This window comes from Syzygium oleosum, unplaced genomic scaffold (genome assembly GCF_021117445.2).
Source record: "Syzygium oleosum isolate NSW1041296 unplaced genomic scaffold, Sole_v2.1 Sole_v2.03, whole genome shotgun sequence".
Lineage (NCBI taxonomy): Eukaryota > Viridiplantae > Streptophyta > Magnoliopsida > Myrtales > Myrtaceae > Syzygium > Syzygium oleosum.
In genome coordinates this window covers 8,588,764-8,606,642 of record NW_026607487.1, presented here as the reverse complement: position 1 = coordinate 8,606,642, position 17,879 = coordinate 8,588,764, and the positions used below count along the sequence as shown (strand labels likewise).

Genomic DNA, 17,879 nt, shown 5'->3' with positions numbered 1-17,879 from the left:
ATATAAAATATCAGTGATATTGTAAAGAAAAGGATAGCAATTTTGCTTTAATGATTCTTAAGTGGAGTAAACAAATTACTCAAAAATTAAGTAATCACCTATGTGAGAGAGAAGTGGGGCCGCTTCAAAGGAGAATTATTTAAGGGCTAAATTCTTTAGAAACTCTTGCAGAACCAGGTTGATGTTCATGGCCAAAACGAACATAACTATGAGAACTGAACAAACGTATAGATGATTCCTGTGTGAAGTGTATGGTTTATTTACATAAGAAAGCTGGACAGTTCAAGGACATCATGTCTACTGGACAACTAGTAAAGTAAATATACTTTCACAAGGGAAGGTTCAAAAGGTAACACCTACCTATCCTATGCAGGTTTCAATTGTTGAACACTATCACAGAGTCAAAACTAAAACAATTTTCATTCATGTGGGGGATTGTTGGAAATATGGGATAAATTGATGGGTGAATGAATGAGAAATTGATGCTCAAAGAACACCCTTGAGTTGGAAGTGGGAAGTGGAAAAACACTAGTCCCACATTGGAAAAGAAAGAAGGCTATGTAGTGCTTTATATACAGTTACACTCATTTGAAGTGGTAACTATCATAGCACAAACACTATGCCTCGTGCGCAGGCGCAGAAGGGTGCAAATCCGACGTTCGACAAGCTGAAACTTGGGTGCGAGCGCACGTCCCATGTATACGATTGCAGGACCGAAAAGTGGGCCTCGCGACGAGCCCAATTTTGCCTTCTGATTTATTTTTCAACTCAAGCTGTTACAAATTTCAATTTGTAACGTATGATTAATAGCAGGTTAATGGCGTCGTTACAGAATTAATTATATATAACGGCAAGCTGTTACGGAATTAATTATATAACGGCAATCATTACGGAATTAATTATATAACGGCAAGCTGTTACGGAATTAATTTTATAACGGCAAGCTGTTATGGAATTAATTTTATAACGGCAGATTTAATCGGCCGTTATTCCCGATGCATATTAATTTTGTAACGACCGATTTAATCGGCCGTTATTATTCCCGAAATTCTCTCCCCTCTGTTCTTTTTTTTTATCAAAATCATTCTTCCTCTGTTTAAAAAATTTTCTCTGCATTTGCACTATTTTTCAGTAGTGTTCATTTCTAGTTTGTTCAAGTTCACCGGAAGCTTGGAAGTGCCGTGATCTCTTCTTTGCTGTCAACCATTGTATCCTGAGAAACATACGTTCACGAAACCTCAATCGTGTACTGGAGGGAACGAATCTGTTTTAAGGAAACTGTGTCGAACACAGGCCTCGGTATCCATTTGTATCGATTCCAATTCTGTTATTGTAATTTCATTTCTTTACAATTCTGTATTGTTCGTAATATTTATACTAATGCCAATTTGAATTTACTGCAACAGCTTGAACAGATATCAATTGGCGAAAGTTTTGTAACACCTTTCATTCCTCCATTGTAATGGCTGGGATTTTCATACAATGACACAGAAAAATACCTCTCAGAACAGTTCATAGCGAGAGAAGTAACGCATTTTGTCGAATCAACAGCTGTACGTGCTCCTACTGAACAGAAGATATTTACCTTAAACTGAGGTGGAATTGACAACAAAAAAGAGCACATCCAATATGAATATGAATTCACCCAAAAAGAACAAACGCCATGAAAGCTGAACTAGCAGCACTGTTTAGCAACCAGTGCTCCTGAAAAACATCCCAAAAACTTCACTTCCCATGCATGGAGCTTTTGACCCCAAAGCCCAGACAAAGCAGCATCCTGGGCCTGTAGCGCACAGGTGTCATCTGACCCACTGTGCTCACTTCTTTGCCCTCGCTGCATTGGCCTGATGGCTTCGACCCTGTTGACCTGAAGCTCATTCTTCTCAAGATGTTCGGTTTCCTCGCTGATTCAGCCGATGGAGAATCTCCCCCTTTCTCTTTCGTCCCGAACTCTCTCCCCAGGGACGTGCTCCTTAGGATGAACTTCTTCATCCTCTGCCTCTTCGATTCTCTTGTGATGCTGACAGACCCTCCATTTTCTTTCCCCTGATCTGGTGTGCTTGTGACTTCAGGTACTGAGACGGCGGTCAAGGTTGGCTTGCGTGGACTTGCATGGTTGTCCATCTTCACTAGCCTCACTCTCCTTGCAAAGTCCGCTCCTCTTGGCTCTGCCAATGCCAGCTTCGTTTGCCTCTGCACAGATACGACCAAAAGCACTATTGGGTAATTACACTCCTAATGAGAAGATTTGTTACATAACTATTTTCTTTTGATTTGGGATAAAATCACTTTTCCACGTTACTTGGAAGGCAGCAAGGATATGGCTTGTTTAGTACTGAACGAAATTCATATCTCAAAGCTAAAGTAAGACATACAACGATAAATTACTAATAAAAGCCGATCCAAACACACCTAATTTATGTTTTAAATCATATATCACATTTCTCGTGATGAAATATATCATCCATAAACTTCAAGAGTTAACCGAGTTGACTTAGACCCAATACTCGATTGCTTTTGAGGAATCGTGTGAGTTCGAGCTCCTACAAATGCAACATTTCTATGCCATTGCTAGGGGCTTCCAACGGTCGGAATTGCCCGATTATGGTAGATGCGGGCAATGTCGTGACTCGATTATACTAGCAATGCCCAGACACGAATCTTCATCCAATACGAAAAATCTCGATGTTTCAATTTGGTTAAATAAAAGACAAATACCTGTTTTTCTTCTTCAAGGGAGCATATTTGGGTGCTCTTGTCATGGACCGGGTCGAATTGCTCCACGGGCTCCACCTTCTTTTTAGCCCGCCAGAACTGCACGCCGGCGTCGGCTCTCTCTTCTCTGACGCTCCCCTGCCGAGTCCACCGAGTCGACTCGCTGGACCTCATCCCGACCGCCTTGTCGCCGTCGCCTCCCGCGCCGCCAAAACCCCTGAACGGAGACAAGGACCTGCTCCTCCGGCGGCCGGAATCTCTCTCCTCCGCCCTCACCCGCTCCAGCGCGACCTCGAACGGGTCGAAGTCGTCGTCCCACAAGCTCCTCTGCCTCGCGAGCCTCTTCCTCGCGCCAGCATAACGCGGCGACGACGTCGGAGAAGCCACCGGCGTTTGAGCCCGCGACCCGTCGGCGCCGTCGTTCTGGAGCCGCGGCGGGAGCTTCAGCGGCTTGACCTTCCCGTCGCAGAAGAGCTCGTCCGCGAACGCCATGCAAGGTCGCTCGCGTGGCCTCTCTCGTGGTCGTGATTCTTCTCGCTGCGGATGCTGCTGTCGTTTCGCGGGGCTCTCGAGCACGACATCGTCGAACCGGCGACTGGTCTCGAACTCGAAGTCGCCGCCGTCGTTCCAGGAGGCTCTAGGAGTGGGGGGCTCAGTCTTGGGGCTCCCAGGGGCGCTGTAGAAAAGCAGACCCTCGAAGCTGCAGCTGTCTGGGCTTGCGGGAGCGCTCAGATGGATGTTGGTGGCGGCGACGTCGTGGGAAACCACGATCTCCATCGCTATGATTTTCTCGAAACTTTCTCGGCTGAGAAAATAAGGAGGGAAAATGTGTGCGCCGAGTACTGTAAGGAGCTTTGGTTTTGGAGGCTACCTTGCGGTTAACCCTTTTCTTGATCCTGAATACAAGGGAAATCTTGGCCTAATATAAGAGAGAGTTTCGTATGCCTGCTTTTGTGGCCAAAGCAATCTTCAAAGTTTGGCATTGTAAGCTGCTATTAAATTACTATTAAAATCATGTTTTGTGCTCCGAATACTAAGATTGATTTGTAAAACAAAACGGTATCTGATAAGCCGGATCTTTACTAGGTACAGAATAAGATTCATTTGATCCAAGTCCGCTTGTAAATTGTCCCATTCCTCGGTCTTAAGCTTATTCTGTAGGCCGGTTCGATGCAGCTGATACTATTCCTCCTGATTGGAGGAGGGGGGTTCATGTTCCTCCATGCCATGGAAGTAAGGGATGGAAGATCTCTGTTTTTGTTCTTATTCACGCGGGTGTCGCATGATCTTTCTTGTGCGTTAAGTTCAGACTTTGTGGGTCGAAAACGACATGGAATGGTTCACGCCACATGCTCTTGTCCGGTTCCTTTCTTTCATATCGGATCGTGCATGATTGTTTATTGGTCTCTGTAGTGTTGTGACCTGCTGATGGGTTTCAAAAGGGGGGGATATGCCGGAGAGGTTGAAGATGCGAGGCCTTGTAATTCTGGCAGAGGACGCAAGATTTAAAGCACGAAATGCCACGGGACGAGTCCTACCAATTGGAGCCAAAAGGTCGCCAGGAAGAAAATGGAAAAGTTGGTCAAGACAGACTTCAAGAGAGAACGGATGAACGCCCTCTTCAGCCCACTGAGATTGCAGCTGATAGGTTCAAGAAAAGCCACCAAAGTAATTCGTCCTGATGAGATTCTGTTACAGGCTTGTGATCATTATCTAATCCATTGAAAAAGTTACCAACTTTTTATTTTTTGGACATAAAAAATTACCAACTTGATCATGCAAATATATTGAGAAATGACCATCATGGGATTCTATCTCATGAACGTGGACAATGGGCAATTTTACTGGAAAAAAAAAGGGATTGTGTCGTGTGTATTGACGATGCGAGACAAGATATGAGTGATTTCCTATACCGAATTGAATAATCAAAAGTCTAAACGAGCAAGCTCTCAAATTCTACTTATTTCTTGAAACAAGAACAAATTACTCACAATGAGTGTCGCTTCTCTTCTTAGCTTGATAAACACACCAAAGCTAACACCCCAAGCAGTCAACGGTGTTAGAGATTTCTCCCATTTTTTTTCCCTCGAAGAACCAGGTAAAGCTTAGTTAAATTGTTGTAGGATGTCATGGCATGGGATACATACAAATACCCTCATAAATAAGATGAATTCTACATTAATGTTGTCATACGATGATTTTCTCCTTTTTGACGCGATAGCTCGATTTACCGCCTCAATAAATAAAGTGAGGGCAAAATTTTTTTCTCCATATCGATCTTTTTATACAGACCTTGAACCGAATATAATCTCGCACCGTTAAGAGAAATTATTGCATAATCCATAAATCATATAAATTAATATAATCACAATCATTTAATAGATATGAATCTCGTTTAGGTTCGACTAATCAGTGACTGCCACGTGAGGCTACGCGCCGGGCGACAGGCCAAGTGCACGAAAAGATCTCTCCGACCAGCTATAGCGGAAGGGAGACAGACAGTCGAAATTTCGGAAACCGCGCTAATTTTTAGCCTCCTCGTACTTCCGAGCTGGTTTCCGCAGACATGCGAACACAATCCAAGAACCGCAAGCATTCCCAGGCACTGTAATGGCAGCCCTCCAAATCCAGCCTCACCAACAACAACAACGACAAGCGTTCCAGTTCCAAACCCATATCATGAACCCTCTCCGGTTCGCTCTCAGACCCAATGTCTCCTTCGCCGGGCCTCGCTTCGCCTCGCTGTTCTGTTCTTCCGCTCCGACCGCAAAGCAGGCTCAAGTTCCGATTTTGGACGCGCCCGGTTCGCGGAGTGCCGGTAAGAGGAATGAGGGCGTTGGTGGGAGTGGGAATGGGAGTGGAAATGGGAGAATTAGGGTTAAGGGTAAGTCCGCCGATGCTCAGCTGAAGCAGAGGTGGTTAGACTCGCTCACTTGCCCTGTCGCCGCTAGTTCCGGGCAGGGAGATTGTGATGGAAGTGGGTCTGGCTCGGATTGGGTTATCGGCATCGATCCGGATCTCTCGGGTGCTTTGGCGCTCTTGAAACCCGACGAGTCCGGGTTTTCAGCTCAGGTCTGGGATTGTGAATGGCCATTTCGTTGTGCTCTTTTGTGCGTGTTGAGTTCTTTTCTCGATTACTGAGTGTCAATTTGAATGTGCAGCTGAGTAGGTAGTCAGTGTAGTTTTGGCCACGGAACAGAGTGCTCTTTGAGGTCCTAGGTGTTTGATACATGGACAATATTGGGTTTTTCTCTGGAATTTCGGTAGTAAATATCAGGTTATCGAGCTTACAATCAGACATTAAATTTAAAGTTATTACGTTTTCGAAAATGATGTCTTACTGGAATGGCCCCTTCATTATCCAAGAAAGAAAGGGGGTGTCTGTTTTTGTTGGTGATTGGTTGAAGCAGTATTGTGAAGGATGGGTGAAAAGCCCCCTGTAGGAGGCATAGTGTTTATGTTGAGCCTATTGATGACAAGCTTTAAGAGTAGAAATAATGGGGCAATTTATGAGAAGCTGTCAACTGCATAATAATTTTGCCTATCTGATCTACTTTGTTTTTCCCTTTTATATGCAATTCCGTAGCTTCAAAACGTGCACAAGTTGTCTATCCTAGACTAGAGATAGAGACTGCACTTGATCATGACTTCTTCAAACTTATACTGATCTGGTGAACTATTTCAGTACTCGTTTCATCTTTTGGTTCTGTTACTCATGTTGTTATTTGTCATTCTTATCCGCTAAGGACTGCAAGATTCTTGTTCTTAAGCTAGAAAATTTAATTGGTATAGGTGTTTGATTGTCCTGCTGTTCCAGTACTGGTTGGTAAAAGAACTCGAAGGCGATTGGATCCCAAATCTATCGTTCAGTTGCTTCGGAGCTTGGATGCTCCAATTGGTAATTTTTTGAAGTTTGAATCCTGCGTTTCACGTTCTTTTATCAGTGAATCCTGCGTCTCATTGTTTGTGTTGTGATGTAAAGATTAAGTTGTAGCCTGTTGTGCCAGCTTTTTGTTGGGTGTTGTGGTAGTTGTTAACTTGTCATACTAGGTCATGTTGTTGTTGGTAAAGGTTATCCTCACTGTCTTCTAATTTGCTGGTCTTGGGCTGGCTGCAGGTTGCACGTAATTTCTTCTGGACTTTATAGGTAGTCAATCTGCTTGATATATACTATGGAAAAAAATGGAAAATGTTAGGAGGCAGATTGGTGAAATTGGAATGGAAAATGCATAAGAGCTTTTATTTATGCTTCCACTTGGGTTGAAACTTTTTGGCATTTGTATTGTGGCATGGTGGCTGGATCTATTTGAAGTGAGTATCTTTAGCTTGCATTGTTGGTACTCTGGAAGTAAAATTTCAGGGCTTATCATGTTTCTTCTGTTTTGGTGCTAGGAAATCAATGCAGATGTTCTGCTTTTTTTTTTCCATAACATTATGAGTTCAGTTTTAAGCCATCACAAAGGAGCACATTCATTTTCCTATATGTATTGGTTATCCCTTTTACTTAACGTTACTAACTTTCGGAGCTTCTTAAATTAGGGACAAAGGCATACATAGAACAGTCAATTCCGTTTCCTAATGATGGTAAACAGGTAGGTTTGAATAAAATTGATTTTCTGAACTTTTTGTGATGTTCATATGCATGCCTACTGACCACATATCATCTGTCTCTTCTTTCATTCTTCTCTCGTGGCTACATTTCCACCGTGGGAGAATAGTTGAAGTGAACTAATATGTACTGACTTTGTGTCATGTCTTGACATTTGGGATCATTCACATGAATATAGTGCACCTGTTCAGTACAAGGAAGTCTGCATTAAAGATTAAAAAAAGTGCATCTTAAACATGCTCTGTCAATCTGATTAAGAATGATCCGTAGTTCAGCAATTTATTCTAGAGGGCTTTGAGTTTGTAAACAATTGTGAAATTCGTGACTGTAAGCAAGTTGCTTGTTGTTATTTGGAAAAAGGTATATGTGCCAATTCTTCCAGTTATTTTGTTTCTTTCTAATCTAGGGCATGCACTTATTCTAAGTAGTTTTTGGTGTGTATATTTATCTTGAATACCTCTTTAATTGCTTCGGTTCATACCGGTGACGTTGTTAGAGTGACTGTTGTTTAGGCATAGAGGAGTAAGGCGATTGTTCTTAAGGATTCTCTTTTTATACTTTTCAGGGATGGTGGAGTGGAGGTTTTGGGTATGGCTTGTGGATTGGAACCTTGGTTTCGTCAGGATTTTCCGTGGTTCCAGTTGCATCTTCACTGTGGAAAAATGTATTCGAGCTCTCTGGGAGTGGCTCTACAAAGGTAGGTTTGGTTTTGACTCTATCACTGACATAAATTACATACTAGATTTGTTCTGGGAATTCAAGCCTACAAAAAAGTGTCCAGTTTTCTTTTCAAGAGGGTTCTAGTTTGGTGTTCCAGGTTTTGACGCTTAGATAAATCTATCTGCAAAGTAATTAGTTTCTGTAATGTTGAATGGTGACTCTACTGGTTGAAATGTTTATGGCTCTCCACTAAGATGCAAGTCTTATTCATAAAATCATCTTCCCTGCTAGTTCAGTTTTGGCTAGTTATCTTGTGAGAAATAGGCCCCCCTGGCTAGTGTTCCATATGGATGAAATCGCAGCTCATATTAGCTGCAGCCCCAGTGGTCGGGTTGCTATATTATATGGAACTCCCATAGTGAATCAATACTCTTGTGACTTTGGAATATTATGTCTCCCCCATCATCCCTTCGTCTGGTGGACTGAGTCTCTTTTGTGATAGTCAACCTGAAAGTATTGCAGCTTTTTATATTATCGAGCTGTTTAGTTAGATGTTTACCTTTGAGATGCTGATCGGGACAGGATGACAGCCGGAGGGTTGCATCAAGTTTGTTTCCTTCTTTGGATGATCAACTTAAAAGGAAGAAAGACCACGGTATGTGATCTTTTCCTTATTTTCTTGTTTCTTCTTGGTTGTGCCCTACAATTTTTGCATCGTATTACTGCGTTGAGTGACATGAATGCTTTTAAAGATACGCCAAATGGGAATCGATTCGTAATATTAACTTAGCTGGAGCCACGGACCATGCATTATGGAAATAGAGTTAGTTTAAGGCGTGGGTAATTTGAAACGTGGGAAAGCTTATCTAGCCTCGGCCGCCATTGGAGAAATTCGTTTCTACCAAAACTATCATGATAAAACACTAGAAGTTACTTTCCCATAGCTGAGACTAATTGAGTGGATTCAGTCGCAGCAACCTACTGAGTATATTTGATTGGATTTGTCTCAAGTGTTCTCTTGATTTGCCATGATGTAGGTAGAGCTGAGGCTCTTCTTATTGCCGCCTACGGAAAAGGCTTGAAGTTGAAGTCAGATTCATTATCATTTGTCAAGGAATTGGTCTCTTAGCTCTTCTCTTCGTCGCTCCGTTTGTTTTCACCGATTCATTTTTCTGGGGGGAAATCTAACCTCAAAGAATTCTCTGACGAGCATTCGGTTAACATATTCCACCAGTCAAGAGCTTCATGCACTCATGATTTAAGAAGCTCCAAACTTCTGCACCAAAGATCAAACTATATCGGGAGGCGAAAGACTAGATGATGAGGGTTGATTCCCGAAAGCCGGTCAAACGCACCGCTTCTCGAGTTCGTCTCATAACTTGCAAGGATTTTGATCACCATAGCAATTGTTCCAGGTCGTATTCTCATTTGTAACAAGCCCAGGATGTAAAATATGACATTAGAGAAGGTAGAGAAGCTGCTTGAAGCTTTCGGTTCGTGGCTGGTTCGTGGCTCATGCACAAGGAGGAGAGCTAGTGCCTGGGACAGGTTCGATTAGATCCCTGAATTTGAGGTCAATGGGCTGTTGAGTGGGGGTGAACAGCTCAAGCCCATCATCTAACAGCTCAAGCCCATCATCTCCAGATTCACGGGCTTTCGTAGAAACACGTACAAACTAACTAGAAAACTACACGGTGACCACCCACTTGGCACAGACATACCCGAACGATGATCGTACGGGTGTCGACCGCGGATGTGTAGCTAAGCTAGCCCCCTTGCTCTTTGCATTGATGATGCCAAACGACCACAACTCTTTTCATAATTTGGACACATCGTTCAGGACAGCTCCACATGAATTTGGCCCGCGCTATACACTTCACATGGTTCGGAATTTGGTAGCTGATCAGGAACGAAGCCTCACATTTCGTGAGGCGTGCATTTGAGGTCTTGCCCTGATTCGAGACCGCCCTGATTCGAGACCGGAGAATGAGTGGCATTGGTACGTCTCCAAATCTATAGAAATGGGTTCATTTCTCAGCAAAGTCGCATCGAAAATGGGTCATTCTTTTCCCGAAATAGATGGTCCAAATTCGCTCCAAATTACTCGTTCCGATGATTTACTGAGTTTTTCAATCATCTGTCAGTCTCGAACAAAACCTCCATTGAAATGGAATAAAACGATAAAGCCCCGAGGATTGTCACGGAAGCAGAAGAAGGAAAGCTCGTGTGGTGGTTCTGGTTTGGAGCCGAGTCCATGTCAAGAGGGGGTAGGTGCACGGCCGTTCGCACACCTGTCGCCTCCCCATTGGAGGGCGCTTGCTTGTCGCTTTTCTGCTGCCACGTCTCGGTCTTCTTGACGTCCACCACCGATTTTTGGTTGAACGTGGGACGCGGCAGCTTCCTAGAGAACCGGTCGTGTTAGGACGACAGCTTCTTCCACACACCCTCGAAATTAGGGTCCACATGGACTCTATTTTCGTGTGGCTCTCTCCTATTTTAATACCGGACATCATAGGACATTCACTCACTATGTCTGAAAAGTACAAAAAAGAAGAAGACTAATATCGAACGCAATGAAGTTGAAAAAGATGAGCACTTTTTCTCATTGAAAAAAATATAAAATTTGTCTTTAGAAGACATTGTAGAACCAAATTCACGAGGCTGGCGAACTGCGCAATTTCAATGCAAATCTTGTATCGTCATCTAAGACGTTTGGGACGGGAATTGTTCGTAAAATTGCGAAAATTAATCGAATGCGAGGACAGCTCGAAACCCATTTATTAGGAGGAAAAGTTTTTAGGGAAAAAAAGGAAAAGGAAAAGGAAAAGGAAAAGGAAGGAAACGGTGGCTTGTAGCGGTAAAGCTTTGATGAAAACTAGGAAGAGAAGGACCAACCAACCAGTCTAAAGTCCAAGTCGACCATGTAAGAGCGATATGCCCGGCGCGAAACTTAGCATTTAGAGCCAGCAAAACACCAAAGTTAGGAGGACATAGGGATCCTAGAAGAATCTAATTCTAGGATCGCTTTCTTATGTACATGTAAATTCCTACAACCGTGGTCAACAGAATTCAACTAGATGTAAATTCTCTTCAACTAATTTAACGAACCTGCTTTGATCGAACTCGCCTTTTCTCTTTTTTCCCAGCAGCTGGAAAATAAAAAACACGTGATAAATCTCCGGAATTCACGAGTTGCGTCGCATGTTAGTCAAAAGGACAAACTTCTCATTCTATTTTTCGGGCCAGGAATTTCTTGTTATTGGGAATAGGAAAAACAAAACATACATTTGGCGTATTTTCCGTGCATTTAAAGAAGAAATCATCAATAGCAATTTGAGAGATTTTATGGATTTTTTTTTCTCGTATGGCTTTTGTCATTGAGTTGGAAATTCGATTTATATGATTGGCCGGAGCATTGGTCGAATTCTATTTGCCAGTCTAAGAGCGAAACTAAGATGAAGGATGATTGCTAAAAATCTCAAGAACATTGCACTCGCATATCAAATGCCATCCACTCGTAACTTGTATTTCGAGTTTTGTGATTTTTCATATCAATTTGCATCCTATCACCGACCACCCTTGGGCCTAGCCCTCATACTCAAGGTCGGCTACAGTTGCTGCCTCACATTTGGTCTAGATCGAGATTGGGTGATCCAATGTGGTCCAGATTGGGGCCTAGTTTCCCCCGGCAAACCTACGAGTCTATGACAAAGCTTTGCATGGCCACCACCTCAAGCTCTATCACGGGGCTTGCTCACGCGAGCTCATTCCGGTCTATGCTGAGTTTGTTCAAAATAATATAACTTTCAAGACGTTGATTGTGTACAATACGAAAACGATCGGTACATTAAAAACTTCAGAGTTGTCTTAATACACCACTTTACAAATTCTCCTAAGACATTCTTTCACAAAACGCGAACGATAAAGTTCTCATCTTTTTAAACTGGCTCCAGAATAAGACTGGTCGAACATATTTGTAGGTGTACCAACAAAAAACGAAAAAGAATTTGCTCGAGAGGAAGTAAAAAAAAATCAATAAATTAATTAAAGAATTAAAAAAAAAATGTGTGGAGAGAGAAAGAGAGCCAAACTTTCATTAAAGAATTGAAAAAAATATATTGTGGAGAGAGAGAGGCCAACTTCCAACGGACAACTACCTACCACCCTTCTCTCACCATCTTTCCCACCTTCTCTGTTTCGGGCGATTCAATTCATGTCTCTCTGCCTCTGCCGTTCTGACGCAGACGCACTCCAGAATTATTTCTCTCTAAAAAAGAGAAAAACGGAAGGAAAATCTAAGAAAGGCAATTCCCAGATTAACATCTTCCACCAAACACAAACAAAAAGGCTTTTTGAACAACCCCGTCACGTTTCTTGACCTTCTCTTCTTGACCTTCTTCTTCTTCTTCTTCCATCTAACACCGCGCCCAACCAAAAAATTAGGAACTTTTCCTTGCTCCTTCGGAGTCCCCTTGATTGGGTTCCCAGAAAAGTTAAATCTTGTTTCTGGGGTTTCTATATATCCAGCAGAAACCCCTTGCTCTGCCTCGTCTTGATCTGGTACTTTTCTTGGTCTTCTCTGCTTTTGATTTGAGTTCTCTTTGCTCTGTTGTGTCTGCGAACTTTTACTTGCTCTGCTTTTGATTTGAGTTCTCTTCGATGTGTGGGGCTTTGTGATCCACGCTTTGAAGCTAAAGTAATAAATGGAAAACAAGAGCGAATTGCTAGTTGGGGCTTTGTGATCCACGCTTGGAAGCTAAAGTAATAAGTGAGAAACAATGCTCTTAGATCAGTCCAATTTGGCTGATTTTATAGATCTTTTTGACGAAACCTTGTGTCTTAGGAGTAATGTGTGATCTGTTGTGGCTCAGAAGTCGTATCGGTGAATGTCGTGTTGCTATTTTTAGATGCACTTGCTCGTTGTTTATCAAGTCACCTGCAGTCGTGTCTCAATGAGTTGCTGAATTTACAGAGGAAGCAGGAACCTAAGTTTTTGCAAAAGGAAGGTCTGCACACCATCTATGTAAAGATTGTTTATCACATTATTGGTCAAGGATTTTATGTTTCGCATCAGTGCCGTTCCACCAGAATGTATCTATACTTTGATCTGTGAGCATTAATCCTGTAGGGGTGGCATAGATTCAACGACGTATCGGTCACGAGGTTTGATGCTTACACTGCATGAAAGTTTAAAAGCTGTTTATCATAACAAAAGATGGTAACTAGAGGGAGCTAAAATGATATCAAAGAGGAGCATAATGTGGTCCTTTTTAGATGTGAACTCAATGTATTGAGTAACCGATATTTGTGTTGCCCGACTCTGTTATCTTGGTAAGCTGAACAACATGTACTGTAATCTGTGCGTTAACTTCAAGTGCTGAAGCTGCATTGCCCGAACTAAAATCCAGTGTTCTAATGGTTCAGATGTATCTGATACTTGTAATCATTATGCAGGATTTCCAATTACTTTTGTACGATGTCAAGTTTGGAGGAGCCACTTGGTCTTGACAAGTTGCCCAGCATGAGTACTATTGATAGGATTCAGAGGTTCTCATCCGGTGCGTGTCGACCGAGAATGGATGATATGGGAATGGGGAGTTGCTGGATTGAAGGAAGGAATTGTAGCTCATCCAACAGTTGCAGGTATTCTTTTGAATTGCTGAAGATGACCTACAAGATTAAGCTGTCTTCTCTGTTTCTTCTGTATTTTCTTATCAGGAATACGATTTAAACAGGAAATTTTTAATTGATTTAGGAATGACTTGCTTGTTTTTGAAGGGTTTGTAACATCGTTTTCTTTTCCTTTTTCGGCTTGGTGAGGGCTTAACAAAAATTAGATCATGAGCAAAGAATTAGTGCGACCCACAAGTCCTCTTTTCTGTATTTGAGAGTGAGAAGTGCATTCCTGTATTTTAGGTAATATCTAAGGAGCCTAGAATAGTTCATGTTAGATTATGGGAGCTTGAATCTATTGGCTTGGGAGTATCAACCATGAAGGAAGAAGAAACACCTACTATTTAGGAAATCTGGGAAGAAAATCCTGCTGAAATTTGGGATAGTCATTCTTTCTAAAATAGGTACTTGATATCGAAAGCTGACTTCTTCTTCTTCCATTCAGCAATGACTATGATGAGTATACAGAAGATTCATTCCCATGGAAAAGGTATACCCGAAATGGGTCCAAAAATGACTCCTACACCCGATCTTCAAATGGAGGCAGGAAGGACTCAGTGGCTGGGAGTATATGCACTTCCTGGTACTTCCCGGACCATCAGTATAGATCCAAGTGTGATGAAAAAGACACACGCACCACATCGAACAAGGTGACCTACTGGCAGCCCACATGCTTATAAATTGTCTTAGCATCTAAGCTCAAGAGAATCTTTCTTTCTATTGTCAAGTGTTGGTCATCTGAACATTGTCGTGCTTGATCAGTTTTTGACAGGTATTCCGAAGTTTGTGAAGATTGTGGAAGTTGGTCCAAGAGATGGATTACAGAATGAGAAAAATACGGTGCCTACCGCAATCAAGGTGGAATTGATACAAAGATTAGTGTCCTGCGGGTTGCCTGTGGTTGAAGCCACAAGCTTTGTATCACCTAAATGGGTTCCCCAGGTTAGTAGGCTTCTAGATTCCAAGTGATGCCATAATTTCAAAGTGTTCCTTGTTGAGAGCCTCGTTGTTCACATTTCAGGAATTACTGCAGTATTATCTACAGTTCTAGGTGCTTGTTAGTCCATAAATTCCATTCAGCAGTTATGCCTACCTATTATACTACATATTTGGAATGAAGATCAGTCAAAATGTCTAGAGCTCATTGACTTTCAATTCTGTGAAGCTTTCTTACTCATCTTCCCGAAAGCCTATTTATATTTGTCTAATCTGTGAACTTGGTTTCAGCTGGTGGATGCAAAGGATGTAATGGAAGCAGTACGTGACTTGGAGGATGCCAGATTGCCTGTTCTGACTCCTAATATGAAAGTAGGTAGTCATGGGCCGAATCATGAAATTATTTAACATTATGCTACTTGAATGCAAAGATGCATCATGGATATTTTTCCTATATAAATTAGCACATTTCTTTCAGGGTTTTCAAGCAGCTGTAGCAGCTGGTGCTAAGGAAGTAGCAGTGTTTGCATCTGCTTCGGAATCCTTTTCGAAGTCGAACATTAATTGTAGCATCGAAGAGAGTCTTGCACGTTACCGTGCTGTTACTCAAGCTGCTAAAGCGCTCTCGATCCCTGTCCGTGGGTAAGTGCTCTCTCTCATGTGTGTGAGTGAGAAGCCAAACAGCACAATCCAGATCTACAGAGTATTAACTTTTATTATATTATACTGTGCTGATGTTGTGAGCAGTTCTCTACAAATATGCTTGTGTCTGTTTTGTTCTATTGAAACTAGATACAACCTTATGAAGCTTTATAAGATTGCTAGAGTCTAAACTCCGGTATCAAAATTGGTGTAGCAAAGAAAATTTTGCTGTCTGTGAATTATGTTGTTAGATGATAATAAAAGCGAATCCCTTTGTTAGGATTTTTGGTGAATCCCTTTATGGATTGCTTTGGTTTTCTACTTACTCCAGCTGTGAAGGAAGGAGGTTGCTGGAAACTGAAAATGTTTTTGGCTGCAGTATGATTAAAAAGGGGAGAAGTAGTGGAAATAGTTTTCTAGATTTTGTCCTAAAATCCTGTTTTCTTGATTTTGTCCTGAAAACCTGCTATTAAGTGTGAGACTTACTTTTTCAGGGCTACTTTAAATATGCTCTCAATCCCTATTGTGGTGTTTGTTTGAGTTACCGTATCGATTCCTTTCATCTACATTGGCATGTTGCAGCAGTTCACTTCATCAGGCTTTGGCTGTTCAATTGAATGAGCTGTTTGAAAAACATTAGGTATGTCTCGTGTGCCATTGGATGTCCAGTAGAAGGACCAATTCCACCTTCAAAAGTTGCTTATGTGGCAAAAGAGCTACATGACATGGGGTGCTTCGAAATTTCCCTCGGTGATACGATTGGGGTTGGTACTCCTGGTAATTTTCAGAAGCGACAAGTGCTTGTCCTTGTTTTTTAGCTGCAGAAAGTTTTGCCTAGGATAAACTTCTTTTTGTTACATGATGCAGTTAAGTAAGGTCTCTGGGTTTTATCTTGATAGAAAGCTCTTAGAGATGTTAGTGAATCTTGAGTTTGAGTTATGTCTAGTAATCAACAAAGATGTACTTTTCCAACAAGCAAATTGGATGAAGATGAAAGTGTGATAATTTGGTGTTCGTGGGATGTATTGAAAATCTTCAACTATTCACTTGAGCTTTCTTCTATTTGTCTTACCTTCATCGGTCTTCTCCGATGAAAGCACATCATCATTCTATATTTTTACTAGGTGAATATTCAAAGTTCGATTTGTGATTAAGATGCTATGTTTGTTGAGGACACTTATTCAGTTGATTAACTGCCTTAAAGTAATCCCCTGAGTAGCATTCACTTTCTGGAGAACATAACAGTTTGTGAAGCTCTTTGATCTTTGCTATTAGTAATCTTAGCTAATTTTTAAATAAAAGGGAGTCTCCTTTATTCACCTTCTTTTAGTCTGAAGCATTTGTCCACATGATTTCAACTTTCCATTGATCTTCTCGCTTTGTCGACGTGTGTTTCAGGAACTGTTGTTCCAATGCTTGAAGCTGTAATGGCTGTTGTCCCAGCTGACAAACTTGCTGTTCACTTTCATGACACCTATGGGCAGTCTCTCCCTAATATTTTGATTTCCCTCCAAGTAAGTTGCTAAAAAACCATCTTTTGTTATGCCTTTGATCTTTCTAATGCGCATATATCATGCCTAAAGCAGCTTACAGTCTATCTTTAATCTGTTTATCATTCCGTCTGTGGCAAAAATGGAAGCTGGCTTTGCCTGAGTGGTTTTCTTTCCAGCAAACATGAGCTTTCTTTGCATTTGGATCTTCCCGTTATATTATGGCCTTTCGCTGAATATGGAAAACCACTTCTCTATTGGAATGCAATGCCAGAAGCATCTTGGTATACCTATGTTCACTTGAATTGGACTACTGCGGTTTTTAAAGCATCTTCTTGCATTTCTTTTTCCATTTTGCAGCTCATTTTCGATAATGCGAGTCAGATAATTTTGGTTTTATCCTCGTAATAAGTTTCTCAAAAGAGGACATTGAAAGTCTCTCATCTTGATGCATAATTTCATCCCCTTCCAGCACGATACTATTCAGTCATTTGTTTGGTTGAATATTACCTCAGAATGATATATCTTACCGAGTTTGTTGCTGTTTAGCCCAATGATAGACCTTAGTGCTCAAGATGATATTTGCAATTTAATTCTTGCACTTAACTTTGACAGATGGGAATTAGCGCAGTAGATTCCTCCGTTGCGGGATTAGGCGGTTGTCCCTATGCGAAGGGAGCAACAGGAAACGTTGCCACGGAGGATGTGGTGTACATGCTCAACGGGCTTGGCGTGAAGACCAATGTGGACCTCGCAAAGCTCTTGGTGGCTGGAGAATTCATAAGCAAACATTTGTGCCGGCCATCTGGTTCGAAGACAGCCGTTGCCTTATGCCGTGCTACGGCAGATGCCTCTAAGATATGAAGAAATTAAAGTGCTAAGTTTTCTATATCATTTTCTTGCCCAAAGCAAGATGATTTATATATGTATTCTGGTCAGTATCGTACACTCCTAGTGTCTAGATAAGTATAGAAGAGACCAGAAAGTGTATTTTTTCGATGATGCTCAATATAGAAATTTAACATCATAATCTAATTCTTCGCTTGACTTAGAAACTGAGATAAAGTATATCCCAAAGCTAATTTTCTTGGATCTGTCGTTGCATTTTCAAATCGTTTCTGACGGCAACCGGATGTGTGACATTCAACTTGAGA

At 41.7% G+C, this 17,879-nt stretch overlaps 2 protein-coding genes and 1 pseudogene across 3 annotated transcripts; 2 read left to right on the top strand and 1 right to left on the bottom strand.

The window, feature by feature from the left end:
- Positions 1–1,422: 1,422 nt before the first annotated feature.
- On the bottom strand, positions 1,423–3,966 carry LOC115679102 (uncharacterized; annotated as a pseudogene).
- Positions 3,967–5,178: 1,212 nt separating this feature from the next.
- On the top strand, positions 5,179–9,480 carry LOC115679103 (Holliday junction resolvase MOC1, chloroplastic-like). The gene is made up of 6 exons (XM_030602666.2): positions 5,179–5,787; positions 6,508–6,613; positions 7,255–7,307; positions 7,890–8,021; positions 8,567–8,639; positions 9,022–9,480. The coding sequence occupies exons 1-6, from the start codon at positions 5,326–5,328 to the stop codon at positions 9,111–9,113; spliced, it is 918 nt and encodes a 305-aa protein (XP_030458526.1). The 5' UTR covers positions 5,179–5,325; the 3' UTR covers positions 9,114–9,480.
- Positions 9,481–12,126: 2,646 nt separating this feature from the next.
- Positions 12,127–17,760, top strand: LOC115679100 (hydroxymethylglutaryl-CoA lyase, mitochondrial). Of its 2 annotated transcripts, none has more exons than XM_030602659.2 (9): positions 12,127–12,544; positions 13,439–13,627; positions 14,103–14,307; positions 14,420–14,599; positions 14,885–14,965; positions 15,072–15,235; positions 15,876–16,012; positions 16,634–16,749; positions 17,341–17,760. In XM_030602659.2, the coding sequence occupies exons 2-9, from the start codon at positions 13,461–13,463 to the stop codon at positions 17,587–17,589; spliced, it is 1,299 nt and encodes a 432-aa protein (XP_030458519.1). In that variant the 5' UTR covers positions 12,127–12,544; positions 13,439–13,460; the 3' UTR covers positions 17,590–17,760. The 2 variants fall into 2 exon arrangements, with proteins under 2 accessions (XP_030458519.1, XP_056165674.1); XM_056309699.1 differs by lacking the exon at positions 12,127–12,544 and adding an exon at positions 12,632–12,752.
- The last annotated feature ends 119 nt before the right edge of the window (positions 17,761–17,879 follow it).

Coding starts and splice junctions, on each gene's coding strand:
- LOC115679103 (XM_030602666.2), top strand. CDS start 5,326: ATGGCAGCCCTCCAAATCCAGCCTCACCAACAACAACAACGACAAGCG. Junction 5,788..6,507: donor AGTCCGGGTTTTCAGCTCAG/GTCTGGGATTGT, acceptor TAATTGGTATAG/GTGTTTGATTGTCCTGCTGT. Junction 8,640..9,021: donor TAAAAGGAAGAAAGACCACG/GTATGTGATCTT, acceptor GCCATGATGTAG/GTAGAGCTGAGGCTCTTCTT.
- LOC115679100 (XM_030602659.2), top strand. CDS start 13,461: ATGTCAAGTTTGGAGGAGCCACTTGGTCTTGACAAGTTGCCCAGCATG. Junction 13,628..14,102: donor AGCTCATCCAACAGTTGCAG/GTATTCTTTTGA, acceptor TCTTCCATTCAG/CAATGACTATGATGAGTATA. Junction 16,013..16,633: donor GATTGGGGTTGGTACTCCTG/GTAATTTTCAGA, acceptor CGTGTGTTTCAG/GAACTGTTGTTCCAATGCTT.